Here is a 16,351-nt window from a genome sequence, read left to right as displayed (position 1 = left end):
TTTCTAAACTTTTTTGTGTTTATTTACCATTAGAAAAGTTGGTCAACGGAAAATATTTCCAGTCAAAGGAAAATTTGGCTTGGTTTCCAGGAAAGTGTTTTCCTGAAACATTTGGGCGGAAAACACTTTCCGGAAGTTGTGAAAAATTTAGAAATGTCATATTATTTGCTGATTATATCAAATTTGGTCCTTAAACTTTTGATTGCTATATATATTTTGTTTTGAATATTTATTTTTCAATTTCACCTCTTAAAATTTAATTTTTATATTAACTTTGGTCCTTATTTTTATAATTGTTATTTGCTTTTTCCTTATCATTTTTTTATTGAAATTTTTTATGTATCAAATTTGATCCTCATTCTTTTGATTGTTACTTATTTTATTTGAAATAATTTATGAAATGTTTATTATTATTATTTCAATTTCTTCATCTTTCATTTTTTTTTACTTTTTAGATTTGATCTTTATTATTTTGATTATTATTTATTTTATTTGAGATAATTTATAAAATTATATTTTTTTTCAATTTCATTCTCATTCAACCTTTTAATTTGTAAGATTTGTTCCTTATTATTTTAATAAACTTGAGAAAAATAAAACATTAATAAGTTATTTTCCAACTCATTTTCCATGACATAACCAAATACTGGAAAGTGTTTTCCAACTTATTTTCCATTACACTACCAAACATCAGAAAATAATTCATTTTTATGGAATTCATTTTCTCGGAATTCACTTTCCAAAAAAAAACTACTTTCCAGCAAATAAAGAGGCTTATACGATGATTTGTTTTTGACTGGTTCAAGAAAAGTGGATTCAGTTTCGATGCCACAAAGCTAGCCTAGGAATAATTTCTGACAATCAAATTAAAAAAAAAAAAAAGAACCTATGAAGCATATATTTCCACTATCGCCAATAAATTCTTAATATATTCGGTATTCGTATGGTTTTGGGTGACTAGAATTTTCTTGCTTATATATTGAAAAGAGGAATAATAATCCCTCTGCTACCCATGGAAATATGGATAGGGTCATATTGCTTCTCGCTTTTCATGTTAGAATTCACCTAGCTTCCATTAAATCTCTTCTGTCTCATCTTAGAGCTGATCCGCACAAAATTACTGGTATGAACAAACAGATTGTAGCAAGTGGGGGCATTTTGCCCCCATCCAGCGTCTTGACTAGCTCCAAAGTTGGCTTTTTTTTTTCTTTTCTTATCAGTTTTTATTTTTATTCCAAGGCTTGTAGCAGAGTTGGCCCCTCTGCCTAGATTTTCAATATAATGGTTTACTTGGCTGATAGATATAAAGCAGCAAGCAGTCAAGATATTCTTCTGGCGAACTGATGAGAGAAGAGCTGTATATATGCTCCCGAGGTTAACCGGCCCTTGTATGTAGGCTACAGATTGCAATGCAGGAAAGATTTTGACGTACGTATAGTGCAGAAACCACCAAAAACAAACACAAGATCTTGTGGTGCGGCCAAGCAAAGCGAGGACAGATTCTGTCTCTTTTATTCTGTGTGTGTGCATGTGTGTGTGTGTGTGTGTGGGGGGGAGGGACCGTTATAAATATAAATCACACGAAATCTTCATTATTGAGAATTGTAAACTCAAGAATTCAAGATGTTATTTCACATCCTAATTGTTGAATATTAGGGCAACAGGCTACTAACACCTTTAAACCTCACAGGTCCAATACTCCAGAGAAGAAAATTGGCAGCATGAGTAATTTTAGGTGCAGAAAACCACATCCAACATTGAAAATGAAACCTGACAAACTGTTTGAAGTCTTCTTAATATGTACCACACCTTTAGTTTGCAAATATCCGGATACATGTCTTGTAAGGCAATTCAAAGGGATCATGAAAATTACCTCAAGTTCTAAGAATAAAAATACAATTGGAAGCCACCTTTATAGGCAGACACCGAATAACAATTTTTGGTATTTGGTCACCTGTGCGGGTTCTAAGGCGCACCAATATCTTAAATAAAACACTAGTCAGGGTAGCCCTATACATCAAGAACTTGACAACTGACAAATTCCGCAGACCCAAAATCTTTACTGTCTATGACCTTCCAAAAAACCGTTTCTGATGAGTCAGGATGGTCATGCAAGGACTTGGCAGAAACAGAAGTTGAGCTCAATGGGGAACCCAAATTATCTTGCACATCAGCCTGCATAACTGCAATGTTATGATTGGCATCTTTTGTGAGGACATGAATCTTTCCATGAAAACCCGTGAGCAAATATGGAGAGTCGGATTCTGTATAATCAGCAACAGGGACTTTTCCAATGGCAACTTTCCATGTATCTTCTTTCTGATCATATACCTTGATCTTACCACTGTTTGGAGAAGTAGACGGATCAAATGCATATAATTCACCATCTACCACTACGCTCAATTTTGTACCTGCCTGCCGTGCAGGCCAGCCTTCTCCCATGCCAGTTGGCATTTCAGCCCATGAATTTGTTTCAGGATTGTATATTTCACCACCGACATCAACAATGAAGGGCCACGAGTATAAACTTTGAGGGACAAATAATCTTCCCATGTAAGAAGTCATCCCAGTGGCTATAGGCTTTAGCAGGTCAGACAAATAGGCAGTGGGCACCAATTGAGCTCTTGAGAATGGCATGCTTGGAACATCAGACCATGTACCCGTGCAAGGGTCAAATACTTCAGCGGATTGAAGAGGAGTCAATCCCCCTCGGCCCTGACTAACCCCACCAACAACATATAGCTTGTTATTTAAAATGCTTGTCTTACAGTAAGCCCTACCTGTAGACATGGAAGTCGTTTTGCTCCATTTGTTTGAGATTGGATCGAACCGCCAGACGCATCTCATGGTGGTAGCTCTAGAGAACCCACCAAGCACATAGAGGCATCCATCAACAGCACTGACGGAACAACCACCGAAAGGCATTTGATCCAGCGTGTCCTTTTGCCCCAGCCAACTCCTTACGGCTTCAGCAATTTTAATGCCTGACCCAACAACGTTCCACAACCAAAGCCCAGAAAACCCACTTTTAGATTCGTCTGCACAAACAACATTCGGCATTGGAGGCAACCTCTGCCAATTTCTTGACAAAGGGTCCAAAGCATGCCATGATAGTTTATCTGCTTCATCCTTAATCAATACATATAGCCATTCTTCTGTTAATCCAAGTTCTTTTCTAACTTTAAACAGCTCAGCACTCTCAAACGTTGCCTTCCACTTCTTTGAAACCAATCGCAGGTTGAAGTAGCAATATCTGGGGAGTCTAGCAAGTATCTGGATGGATAACTCATCAGGAAGAAACGGAATCAATCTTGGGCTTTCCTCATCATAAAAAATAGAGGATGTCTTTTGCCTCTTGCAGCTTCCATTATTTAACATCTCATTATACTCGCTTGTCCTGCATTTGGAACCGACCAAACTCAAAACACCTCCCATCTAGAAACCCTCAGCTTAGCAGCACCAATTATGAACTTGGAAAATGCTGCAAAAAAGGGGGCATATTTTTACTTCAACTAATCAGAAACTAGATCGACAAGATATGGACAACAGTGAAAACAGAGCATTTATACGAGGAGAACAGTCTTGAAACACTTCAACAATTCACTAGAAGATTAATCATTGAATCTTCGTAAATCAAAGAAACAGCAGGGAGAATTCAAGTCAAAACGCTCACCTCAAACACAATAAACAAGCAGCATCAATAGATTTCACCGCCCTTCTACAGAAACATAAATTTTCCGACAGCATTTTTTTTTTAATTTAAAAAAGCAGAAACAAGTCAATCATTGTCTACTGATCCCAAATTCCCCCAAAACTGCAAACCCAATTAAAAAAATAAATAAATAGTAAAACCCTGATCAAGAGTTTCATAAGAATCAAGCCAAAGTCATAAACTTTAACAAAATTGGGGAGATTCCCAGAGTTTGCTTTGAGATGGATCTTACGAGTAAAAATAAAGAAAGACTTGATCAAGAATTACCTTTGCTGCAAGTTGAGAAGCAAGGCAAGAAAACGAAGAAGGAGGAGACAAATAAAGGTATAGCACATAAATGTGTGTGTAAATATAATTAGATAGAGATGTTTTACATTTTTAGGTAATAATATGTATATGCGTAGCAGAATCAACCTCCTAAGGCTGCGAGGTCTGATTTTACATGTTTCTGTTTCTGTTTCCATTTCTGAAATATTATTGGATATTGAAGCGTGGAAAAGTCTGCCACGACCGAAGCAAGGAAGGAATCTATGCTTGACTTCTTCGAAGCAATTTATTCACGATTTCTTTTTCATTTTTAATTTGATATAAATATATGTGTGCGCTTTTTTAAGGGAATATCTCAATAATAGTTTATTTTTTAAAATATTTTTTATTTAAAAATATTTAAAATTTATTTTTTAAAATTTATTTTGACATCAACATATCAGAACGATTTGAAAATACCAAAAAAGTATTAATTTAAAGTTAAAAAAATTTAATTTATTTCAAAAACACTTTTGAAATACAAAAACAAACAGATTGATACTCTCAAACAATCTTTTATATCAATTTCACCATTTAAGGCTATGTTCGTTTCTCGGAATTCATTTTTCGAGAAACCATTTTCCAAACTTTCCTGTGTTTGTTTGACATTAGAAAAGTTGGTCAACATAAAACACTTTCAAGTCAAAGAAAAATTTGGCTTGGTTTCCAGGAAAGTGTTTTCTTAGAAAATTTGGGCGGAAAACACTTTCCGGAAGTTGTGAGAAATTTAGAAATATCATTATTTGTTGATTATATCAAATTTGGTCCTCAAACTTTTGATTGCTATATATATTTTGTTTTAAATATTTATTTTTCAATTTCATCACTTAAAATTTAATTTTTATGTTAACTTTAGTCCTCATTTTTATAATTGTTATTTGCTTTTCCCTTATCATTTTTTTATTGAAATTTTTTATCTATCAAATTTGGTCCTCATTCTTTTGATTGTTACTTATTTTTTTTTAAATAATTTATGAAGTGTTAATTATTATTATTATTTTAATTTCTTCATCTTTCATTTTTTTTTATTTTTTAGATTTGATCTCTATTATTTTGATTATTATTTATTTTATTTGAGATAATTTATGAAATTATATTTTTTTTTCAATTTCATTCTCATTCAACTTTTTAATTTGTAAATTTGTTCCTCATTATTTTAACAAACTTGAGAAAAATAAAACATTAATAAGTTATTTTCCAGCTCATTTTCCATGACATAACCGAATACTGAAAAGTGTTTTCCAACTTATTTTCCATTACACTACCAAACATTAGAAAATAATTCACTTTCCCGGAATTCACTTTTCCGGAATTCACTTTACAAAAGGAAACTACTTTCCAGCAAACAAACGGGGTCTAAGTTTTATAAATTCTCAATTTAGTCTTTTTATCTATGTTTGGTTATGGTTTCTATTGAGAATTTACTATATTATGTGATATATAAACAACGTCATTTACTATGTGTGTGCTTTTTTAGGGAATATCTCAAATAATAGCTCCATGTAGTGGTCGTTTTTTAAATATTTTTTATTTAAAAATATTTTAAAATAATATATTTTATATTTTTAAAAAATTATTTTTGACATCAGCATATCAAAATGATATGGAAATACAAAAAACAAATATTAATTTAAAGTAAAAAAAAATTTAATTTTTTTTAAATACACTTTTGAAACACAAAAACAAACGAGGTGTACTCTTAAACAATCTTTTATACCAATTCACCATTTAAGTTTCATAAATTCTCAATTTAGTCTTTCTATCCATGTTTGGTTATGGATTCTATTGAGAATTTACTATATTATGTGATAAACAACATCATTTACTGCTTACTATTGAACTTATATGTTTTTTGTTAAGAGAATCTTAATAAAAGGACCAAATTAAAAAAATAATAATTAAATTGATTAGAGTTGTAATTGGTATAAAAAACTTGTTTGTAGTTGTTATTTTTTAAAGTGTTAATTTTTTGTTTGAAAATATTTTCAAATAATATATTTTTATTTTTAAAAATTTATTTTTGACATAAACATATCAAAACGATCTGGAAATACAAAAAACATATTAATTTAAAGTAAAACAAATTTAATTTTTTTTAAAAACACTTTTGAAACACAAAAACAACACAGGGTGATACTGTCAAACAATCTTTTATACCAATTTCACCATTTAAGTTTCATAAATTCTCAATTTAGTCTTTTTATCCATGTTTGGTTATGATTTCTATTGAGAATTTACTATATTATGTGATATATAAACAACTTCATTTACTATGTGTACATTTTTTTTAGGGAATATCTCAAATAATAGCTCCATGTAGTGATTGTTTTTTAAAATATTTTTTATTTGAAAATATTTGAAAATAATATATTTTATATTTTTTAAAAATTATTTTTGACATCAGCATATCAAAATGATATGGAAATACAAAAAAAAAATTAATTTAAAGTAAATTTGTTTTTTAAAAAACACTTTTGAAATACAAATACAAATGGAGTGTATTCTCAAACAATCTTTTATACCAATTTCACCATTTAAGTTTCATAAATTCTCAATTTAGTCCTTCTATCCATGTTTGGTTATGGATTCTATTAAGAATTTACTATATTATGTGATAAATAATATCATTTACTGCTTCCTACTGAACTTATATGTTTTTTGTTAAGAGAATCTTAATAGAAGGATCAAATTAAAAAAAATAATTAAATTGATTAGAGTTGTAATTGGTATAAAAAACTTATTTGTAGTTATTTTTTAAAGTGTTTTTTGTTTGAAAAATTTTCAAATAATATATTTTTTATTTTTAAAAACTTATTTTTGACATAAACATATCAAAAAGATTTGGAAAGATAAAAAAATATTAATTTAAAATAAAAAAATTTAATTTTTTTCAAAAACATTTTTAAAACACAAAAACAAATAGAGTTATACTCTCAAACAATCTTTTATACCAATTTCACCATTTAAGTTTCATAAATTCTAATTAAGTCTTTTTATTCATGTTTGCTTATGGATTCTATTAAGAATTTATTATATTTTGTGATAAACAACATCTTTTGTTATTGAACTTATATATTTTTTTTGTTAAGAGAATCTTAATAGAATGATCAAATTAAAAAAAAATTAAATTGATTAGAGTTGTAATTGGTATAAAAAACTAGTTTGATATGCATATTTTGGAATTGCTTCGTTCGATTGAAGTTGTGGTCGTTGCTTGTTTGTGAATTTAGGAATAAGGCAGCTAAGTCTAAAGCAAAAGTGGGCCGAGACTACCTTATTATCTGTTTATTTCTGCTATCAGCTCGGCCTTCAATTCTCCTGAATTCGAAACCTGGTCACTTGCGTAAATTTTCCCAAGTTTCGTACAGGATCTATTCAAGATTGACAGAAGAAAACCTCAGGCCTGGCCTATGGATTCCTGTGGAGTGACAAACAAGATGCACACAAGGAATTAACAGCGGATGGAAATGACATGCATTATCAAGATTAAAGGAAGAGTTACAGCAATGTGACTACTTATACAGATGCATGCATAGAGAATTCTGGGCTGTCTCAGATCAACCGAAAGGCAGCTCCTGCTGTCATCAAAAGTAACAAGTACTAGCTAGCTACTGTTTCCTTTTCTGACAAGAACATGAATTAGCTAGTTAATTTAGTAATGCTAAGCAATAAAGCTAAACCACGGTGGTCATCTTATGAAGAATATTGGCCAAGTCAAAAGATGCTGAGCCCGGGTCATGAATATTATTCATACATTCACCAGCATTTCGATGGGCATTAGCATTGCAAGGTAGATTAATGTCCGATATCATCCTACCCGCATAAGTAGAACACTTGCGTAGATCTCCAGACTTCTCATTCCCATTCTTCAAACTTGATTTAGGCAAGGAAGCAGATGCTGTCACTGATTTCTCATTTGTTACCTCATCATCCACCGGGACTCTGTCTTCCAAATTACCAACATAATCATCACTTCCAAGTTCAATTTCTTGATATGCTTCTCTTCCTTCTTCTTCTTCTTCTTCATCATCATCATCAAATTCCTGATCTGAGTTTTTTTCAAGAGAATCAACATCTTGAAGCTCTTTCTGCTCTTCATTTTTAGAAACAAAATGGGAACATGTTATCTTATCGTCCAAGGGTACAATATTCAAAACGAGACGACCATTTTCTCTCTGTGCTTCAAAATACTCATGATTCTTCACTCTCTCTTCTACAAGGACCAGCCTTCCATCGATGTAGTGCCTAGTTAAAATCCAAGGCATATGACCAGGCAAATTCCCCGTTCTTGCAAGTAAGGGTATAGGTGGAGGATATTTCTTTCTCGTCGCATAACGCTGTTTTCTCTTGTATTGGTGATGATAAGATTCTAGCTTCTCCATTTGTGCAGTTTCTTCTTCAATATTGGCGTTCATGTAAACACCACTCTCAGTCCCAATCAAATCATCCAATGCAGAAGAACAAGAGGAGTATGACGAGGAATTATTAGTGAGCGATCGAACTAGAGGTGGAGAAGGAGACCACGATGGTGGTGAAGGTGCAGGTATCATATAGGAATGAAGAATGTAGCAAGTATGAGTTAGGTTTTGATCAGGTTCTCGTGAGTAATGTAACAGGGTTTTCAGACCAGAATAGGCTGGCCATTCTCTTGGGAATCGCATGGGAGATGGCGACGCTGATGTCCATATCATGATTCCAAAAAGAGTTGAAACAACAGATTTAGCCTTGCAAAATAAGCTGCCTTCACTGAGATTTTCCTTATGACAGACGGCTAGCTAACCAAAGGGCTAATAATTAATCTCGTAAAATCTTCTTAATTACCTGCAACTGCAAGACAAGAAAAAAAGAAAGAAAGAAGGTTATGTATAACCAAAATACACACACACACACACACACACACACAAAAGCATACGTGTACTGTGGAAATTAAGAGCGGCTACAAAACAAATTAGTCTGCCAAGGATAAACTTTTGTGCCTCTTCAAAACAGTACTCGCTAGCTAGCTGTATTCATTTGCTAATATATAATAATAATATATAGAACAAACAGTGAATTAATATATTTTTCGGGCCTTGAAAAGAAAACCGCCATTTATTATCGTCGAAGGTCATTGTTTTTATCGAATCCTGTTGTAGGAAAATGTAATGGAAATACATGTTTGTTGCCCTAACTGAAGGGGGCAGCAGACACCTGCTCTTTTGTTGACACATCACTTTTGTTGTCTTTGTCTTTTTATGATTATTTTGACTGCGGGAAAACAAGATTTACCATTGAACAGATCTCCTTGTCTTGATATCAAATGTTTTCTTCACCTTTTTTGTTAGCTAGTCATATTCTCAAGCCTATTCACGTACTGAAGTTTACTTCTCATATCATGAAGATATCTTGTTGCCTTTAAGGAGTCCAATGGTTGAAATTTTGTGTTTTTCAATTTGTTCCATCAGATAAGATTTACAGATGAGAAAAGACTGTGTTTTCCTATAGAAAAACTATCGCTTTTCTCCGAAGAGAGAACATACAGAACAAGTTGAGCGAGTAAATTCGGAATAATATTATCATACATCTCTTTAATGATTTTTGCAAAACTAATTTTCAAGACATTCTAATAAAATAAAATAAAATAAAAATCTCAAGTATTATATACATCAATTAAAGCATCTAGAGAGAGAGAAAATGTAAATAGAGAAGAAGGGCATCTTACATTACTAGTGTACGAGATGCATGAGTCCCATTTCCTCCTTGCCAGGCAATTAGTCCATATATTTGATTCGTAACTTGGAAAATAGAGGGGCGAAAGGGGGGAGAGAGAGAGAGAGAGATTATGTGGATGGAAATGCACTAAAACTCTCTCATTTCGAAAAGAGAACCTGCTCTCCTGTACAATCATTTCTAGCATGGTGTCCCTATTTATAGAAAACTTTAAGGCATTGTGTTGAAGTTACTGGGGGTGTTTTTTTTTTTTTTTTTTTATTATTAATATGGATGTTTGGACAGCTTGCGTGCATCTTGATTAAACTCATGAGCCCTGAAGTTAACGATTATATAAGTTTCTAGTGGCCCTGAGGTTTATAGGACTCGAACTGGTGATCTTTGAGGAGCAAACTCAGGGTCTGAACAGTTGAGGTACACCTCTCAGGGTTATTACTGAAGGTGTTTTTAATTGCAAGAGTAATTCGGTTTAAATATTTTTTATTTAAAAATATATTAAAATATTATTTTTTAAAATAATTTTTTATATTAGTATAATAAAATGATTTAAAAATATAAAAAAATAATTTTAGTTTTTAAAAAACACTGTTTCGACGGTATTTATACTTAGTACCCTCAACTGCCTGTAAACATTACTACTATTTTAAACAAGAAAGAAAGAAAGAAAGAAAGAAAAGTTCTTGTACGCTACCGGCCTCTAAGTGAAAACGGATGGCTTATTGATTGAACTTTGGATTATCTGCAACCGATGTATTTCCAGGTTCGGCAATTGATGCTCGTCTTGTGGCAAATCAAGATTTATGAAGCCATTAATTTCCTGGTGCTGAATGATTGGAGCGTTTCTTGAAACTGCATTGAGATATATGTTTACAAATATCACTCGGGGAACTATCCATCAACAGATTTTGTCTGGTTTTGTATCTCTCTGGCATCCATGTTTGATGCCAAGTCTGTTCCTCTCTCTTCCTCCACTGACAACCTTTGAAGACACGTACGTACGTATAACCCTTTCTATTTGTAGTACTATACATAGCTCTACATGTAAAATCTACACCCTTCTTGAATCTGGGGCGGGACTATGCTTGCTTTGGCTCGAGGGGGCCATGGCACCCTTCAAGTACTATACTGAAGTTTTTTGTTATTATTCTTAGGGTCTCTATTCTTTTTCATTTTGTTTTTAATTTCACCGTTTGATCTATTACTTGTTTCAAAGTATTCTAGTTTCAATACTTGAACATATATTTTTTGTTTATTAATAAAATGGGTATATAAATATATTAATGAACACGCATTTAATAAAAGAAATACCATACATTTAAATTTAGATGCATGGATAATATTTAAAAGGATTTCAAACTTTCAAAATGATGAAGTCATGGAAAATTAAACTTCATAAAAAATAGATTTTCCATGACTAATGAGTTTTGGGCCTGTGTTGATAAAAAAAAAATCCTTCGTTAAACGAGATAATTAAACTTTAATGTTTAAGTTAATATTAGAGTTTGTTTAATCAAGTGACAAGCATACAAAAAATCAAAAAAATAAAATATATCTTTTTTTAACTGTAGCAAAGATATACTAAGTGTAGTGTTGTTCATGTCAAATCCTTATTTTCTCTCTCAAAACCTATATTTGTAAAATATTTGGAGAATATCTTGTGTAGCTCACTATGAAATGTGGCAGTTTTCTTTGGTGGTAATTTTCACTAGGTACCTATATTTGAAGTTATAGCCTATACATGTGTAAAATAAAAGAGAGAAATAGGAGAGACAAAAAAGAAGAAGAGAAAAGGGTAGTTCGATTGGGCCATGGCCCAACTGAGCCAAAATAGCCGGGTTGGGTCGTGGCCTAACCGAGCTTGAGTTGAAGCTCAATTAGGATCCCCAATTGAGATTCTCATATATAGTTTTTTTTTTATTATCATTTTCCCTCTAAGTCTTGTAAGCATACATGTTTGGAAGACTTTAACTAGATAAAGAAACCAGAAAATGCTTACAATGTAAAATCTTACCTTTGCCATGCTTGAACAAAAATGTTGCATTCCTTAAAATATTTGCCATTTTTGGTGAATTCATGAGATATTTTCATCAATATTTTATAGAGAAAGATCCATGATCTTTTAGAGACCTGGAGATAGTGGTCATGGGGACCTTAAGACATCTTAGTCAATACTAAGACTTAGAGACAATTGGTCACTAGACTTGGGGAAAACTAGTCGCAGGAACCTGACGATGTAATGAAAATTAATGGAGACTTTTCCATAAAAATCTCATGGAGACTATTTGTGATTAAAAACATAAAGAAGCACTATGTATGTGTATGCCAACACGACTCGAATGGGTCCGGGTTGGATGGCCGGGCTGGGCCCAGCCTATACAATAATAATAATAATAATAATAAAAAAAAAATTCCAAGGGTCACTTCAAAGAAATTTCATGATTTTCTCACATGTTTTCTACCAATTTTGTTCAATATCAGGCTTACATTGTAATATATGAACCTGGTACAAAATACCTAATTATCTCTGAAATTGTTTTTTTTAAAAATCCTTATTTCAAAAACACAAAAAAAATATTTTGTTTTCGTGCATACGACCAAATCCTAAAATTTGTCCAAGCATACTTTTATAAGAAACAAAAATTGCATTTTTTTCATGTTTTAAAATGCAAAATGAATATCGTAATCAGTTTATTATTATCCGTTAGGGTTTGACCAAAATATCAAAAATCCTTCACTATTTATTTTGTTCACTTTATATTTAAAGTGTTAGGATTTAGCTGTAAATTTTAATATTTTGAGGTATAAAATTACATTATAAAGTATACTTTCAGATATTAAAGATACAAAATGCAAAATAAATGTAATGCTAAAATTTAGACCTTAGAACGACTAGTATTTAACCTTAGACAAGATCAATAGACATAAACATGACCTAAAAAAACTATCAAACAACAATACAACTTAACTTAGATAGGGTGCACTGGTGGTGATGTGTCTTCCCCTTACATAACCAGTCCCTTATCCGGACTCTCGTAGATCATAGGTTTGTTAGTAACCATAATACCAAGTGGATACTCATGAACCTTATAATCATACTTTTATGATTAAATCCAAGACCTCTTTTCACCATCACTCAGGAGGTAGACCCGTTGTTCGACGCCTGGTGCGCTGCGACAATCATCATTTATATATTTTCATCATCATCGACATTGCCGTCGTTATTGGCACCATTACCATAATTAACATAATCGACAACATAATTCATTATATTATCATAATCCTTCTAAAAAATCGCATCAAATCATTGTGAGTCCATATCTATAATGACACATAAATTATTGTGTTTAAGAGCATAATAAATTGAAGGTGACTGTTAGTTACATCATAATAAAAATATAAGAACATGCTTCTATCATCACAAAATATTATATAAAATGTGTAATTATAATATCTTACAGCCACTTGAATTCAATAAAAAGTGATGTTTTACAGTCAATCTTACATCAGTTGCATGTCATGAATCCAACTAGAATAAAAGCATAAAAAGTTAGAAAAAGACATTGCAATGACAATAAAGACAAGTGAAGATTGACTGGATTGTAGTATTGTCAACAACAAACAACTCAAACAAGAAATAAAGGTTGTAATCAATTTAGTGTTACTTCCTTAAACCATGTTTCTTTTCCTTAGCAGTAAGCAGTAGCACCAACTGAAAGCTTGGATTGCTGGGATAAAAAAATTGTTTTGAACAAAAAAAAAAAAGAAGACATCAATATATAGTTAATAAAGCATATTTAAATACTTATGAATCTCATGTTGCAAGAAATAATTCAACAAAACACATTGTAATTACCTATACTACATGTTGTACAAAGACAATCCTTATAGTTCATACTTGTTGCAAATAGTTACACAACCAAGTTAGGATGATATGAGCACATTAAGAACTGATATTATGCATAAAAATTCAATTTTAATAGTAATGAACATAAGTTAAATTATAGTAGAAAAGGTATGCAATCCACTACCAAAGTTAACTCCATCTATAGAATGCATTTGTTGCATATCCTCTTTAATACTACATCATTTCTTATTTTCAGAAGTTAATGTGCAATCATCGGCCATTAAAATGTTGTTAACAAGTTGATCCAAACATGAGAATAATTGTGCTCCCATTCTAGATCCTGTATTTTTTTTCTTCTAACTTTGAGGTGTAGTATGCCTTTTCTTTTAGCACTATTATGGTTGCTAATATTGTTCATAAAATTGCAACCAACAACCATGTTGCTAACATCATATACAAAATCAGGAATAACATCCTCTTTCGAGTCACCACTTCTTTCTTTAAGATTTATTTCATCGTTATTGTATTCCTCAATCCAGCACACATATTAACTTCATTACATAATGTTCATTAAGAGGAATCCCATGCATATTGTCTTATGGCCACTATGTTACTAAACATGATGTCATATTTGGCACGCAATGAGGGCTCAATTCCAAAATGCCTAAACTTCTTTGCTCCTCTCATTTCTATGCAATAAAAGCTAAATGTAGTTAATTAAGCTAGAAGATTAATTAAATAAGACAACAACACAAATTAAATTGAAAAGATTAAGATACAGACAACTAACTTGAATTTTTTCTTTATACCATTCATTAGTTGCGGAAATAGTTCTAAGTTCACTATTCCAACTAACTCCAGTTTTAGATATTAACTTTTTCCACACCCTCAAGTCCTTTTTAATCCTGTCCTATTTGTTTTTAAGTTGTGCTTTTGTTAAAGAAAGGTCAGTCTATTCTTTAAATGCATGTATGATAAATTTCTAGCTAGCTCTATGAAAATTGGTGTTAGGTCTCGTGCATCTTCCAATAACTTTAATGCAAATGTCACAGAACATGTGCAACATTACTTTGGTCCAAAAAGCTTTATCGTGAGTGTTAGACCCATCCATTGCTATGTTTGATAGAGTAATGAATAGAAAATATATAATTACCTAAAAGGAATAACCTTTAATGTTTAAAAGGGATGGACAAGGAAAATAAAAGTAAAAAGCCTATAACCTCAACAAAATTTATGGATCATTTGAAACCCTTAAAAAATAATGTGTGTGTGTGTGTGTGTGTGTGTGTATACATACAGGTGAAGACTACGTATTCCTTCCTCTTTTTTTTTTTCCCAATAAGTAATAGAAGGATTCATGAAGTGCACATATAAAAGCAAGTTTTATTACCTCGAAATAAAATGCTAGGTCAAAGCTAGAATTTGCTACTTGTAGTATCCAAAAGTCAATAGTAAAGACAGACAACATGTCCTAGATTTGTTTCACCATAATACCAAACCACATCCCACACATACTATTTATGGATTGGGGATTGATCTGATTGGACCAAAGTTCTGACAATTTCACATATTCATTACAATTTTATGTTACTGTAATCTAGCTTCACTTGTAGGACTATCTAACATTACTAGGGATGAACTATATGGACTGGTAGCTGGATAATGGAAGTCAAGATAACATATTCATGACAATAATAACACATAAAAGTTTAATCCAAGATGTTACGGTAACAAAACCTAAAGATTGCAACTGTTTTTCAAATCTATTTGCCAACCTAAAATGTCTTCAATTGGTTTCTAGGTAGTTGTTTTATTGTTTTATGAATCAATGTTCTTTTAATTTCTACATTATATTTTAATGAAAAAAATTATAAGTGCAAACAATAGCTGACACTACATTCTACAGTATCATTGCATGAAACATATCAATCAATCTTAAAGTAGATTCAGATGTGAATTCATAGTAGCATCTCTTTGAAGATTACATATAAATTAAAATGATTACAACCACTAATGTTTATAAATTAAAGCCTAGATTAAAGGTTCACAGGAGCATTGATCTAAGACTATAATAATTTAAGTGATAACAAACATATGATAGAGATCTAAAATCAAACAACAATAATCTCAAACAAGAAAAAAAACCCACTAATTTATGAAATTGCAAAAACAAATCTAGGTTTACAAGCAACAAATATAAAGGAGAACGAGAAAACATTTATACAGATCAGTCTAAATTTACATCAAACTAACCAAAAAGAAATTACAACCTTGTTGCCGGAGTGAAACATGATTTATAGTCCACAAAAAGCTTGAGTTCGCTTTATGATCTGGGGTTGTTGGTTGCAGTCATGAGGACTATTTATTTACGTAATTGTTTTCATTTTTATTTTGTTGTTACAATTAAGGAGAATGAAAGAGAAGAAGGGTACAATGGTCATTTTATGCTTCTCAATGGTAACAAAGGAATCTGCCATGACACACTCACATGAAAAAAACAGGTTCATGATGCTTTTTCATAACCGAGGTCCAACCTCAGTAAATTGATGGGTCCCACTAATAAAATCATAGTTAGGTCTCATAACCAAACACTTAGATATTGTGGTTCACCCAAAACATGGAAACAACCACAAAAACAAACTAGTTCAATATCTCGACTCCAACCTACGGCGTTTGTTTCCCGGAAAGTGGTTTCCAAACTTTCCTGTGTTTGTTTGCATTTAGGAAAGTTGGTCAACGGAAAACACTTTCCAGTCAAAGAAAAATTTGGCTTGGTTTCC

At 31.8% G+C, this 16,351-nt stretch overlaps 1 protein-coding gene across 2 annotated transcripts; it reads right to left on the bottom strand.

The window, feature by feature from the left end:
* Nucleotides 1–1,764: 1,764 nt before the first annotated feature.
* LOC7469113 (F-box/kelch-repeat protein At1g22040) lies at nucleotides 1,765–4,170 on the bottom strand. Of its 2 annotated transcripts, XM_024602354.2 has the most exons (3): nucleotides 3,980–4,170; nucleotides 3,674–3,814; nucleotides 1,765–3,481 (listed from the first exon to the last, which is right to left on the bottom strand). In XM_024602354.2, the coding sequence occupies exon 3, from the start codon at nucleotides 3,433–3,435 to the stop codon at nucleotides 2,011–2,013; it is 1,425 nt and encodes a 474-aa protein (XP_024458122.1). In that variant the 5' UTR covers nucleotides 3,436–3,481; nucleotides 3,674–3,814; nucleotides 3,980–4,170; the 3' UTR covers nucleotides 1,765–2,010. The 2 variants fall into 2 exon arrangements, with proteins under 2 accessions (XP_024458122.1, XP_002306596.2); XM_002306560.3 differs by lacking the exon at nucleotides 3,674–3,814 and having other exon boundaries at nucleotides 3,980–4,169.
* Between the last annotated feature and the right edge of the window lie 12,181 nt (nucleotides 4,171–16,351).

Source organism: Populus trichocarpa, chromosome 5 (genome assembly GCF_000002775.5).
Source record: "Populus trichocarpa isolate Nisqually-1 chromosome 5, P.trichocarpa_v4.1, whole genome shotgun sequence".
Taxonomy (NCBI): Eukaryota; Viridiplantae; Streptophyta; class Magnoliopsida; order Malpighiales; family Salicaceae; genus Populus; species Populus trichocarpa.
This window is presented reverse-complemented; position numbering and strand designations above follow the sequence as displayed.

What these genes read in the sequence shown, in the direction of transcription:
- LOC7469113 (XM_024602354.2), bottom strand. Translation starts at nt 3,435, where the DNA reads ATGGGAGGTGTTTTGAGTTTGGTCGGTTCCAAATGCAGGACAAGCGAG.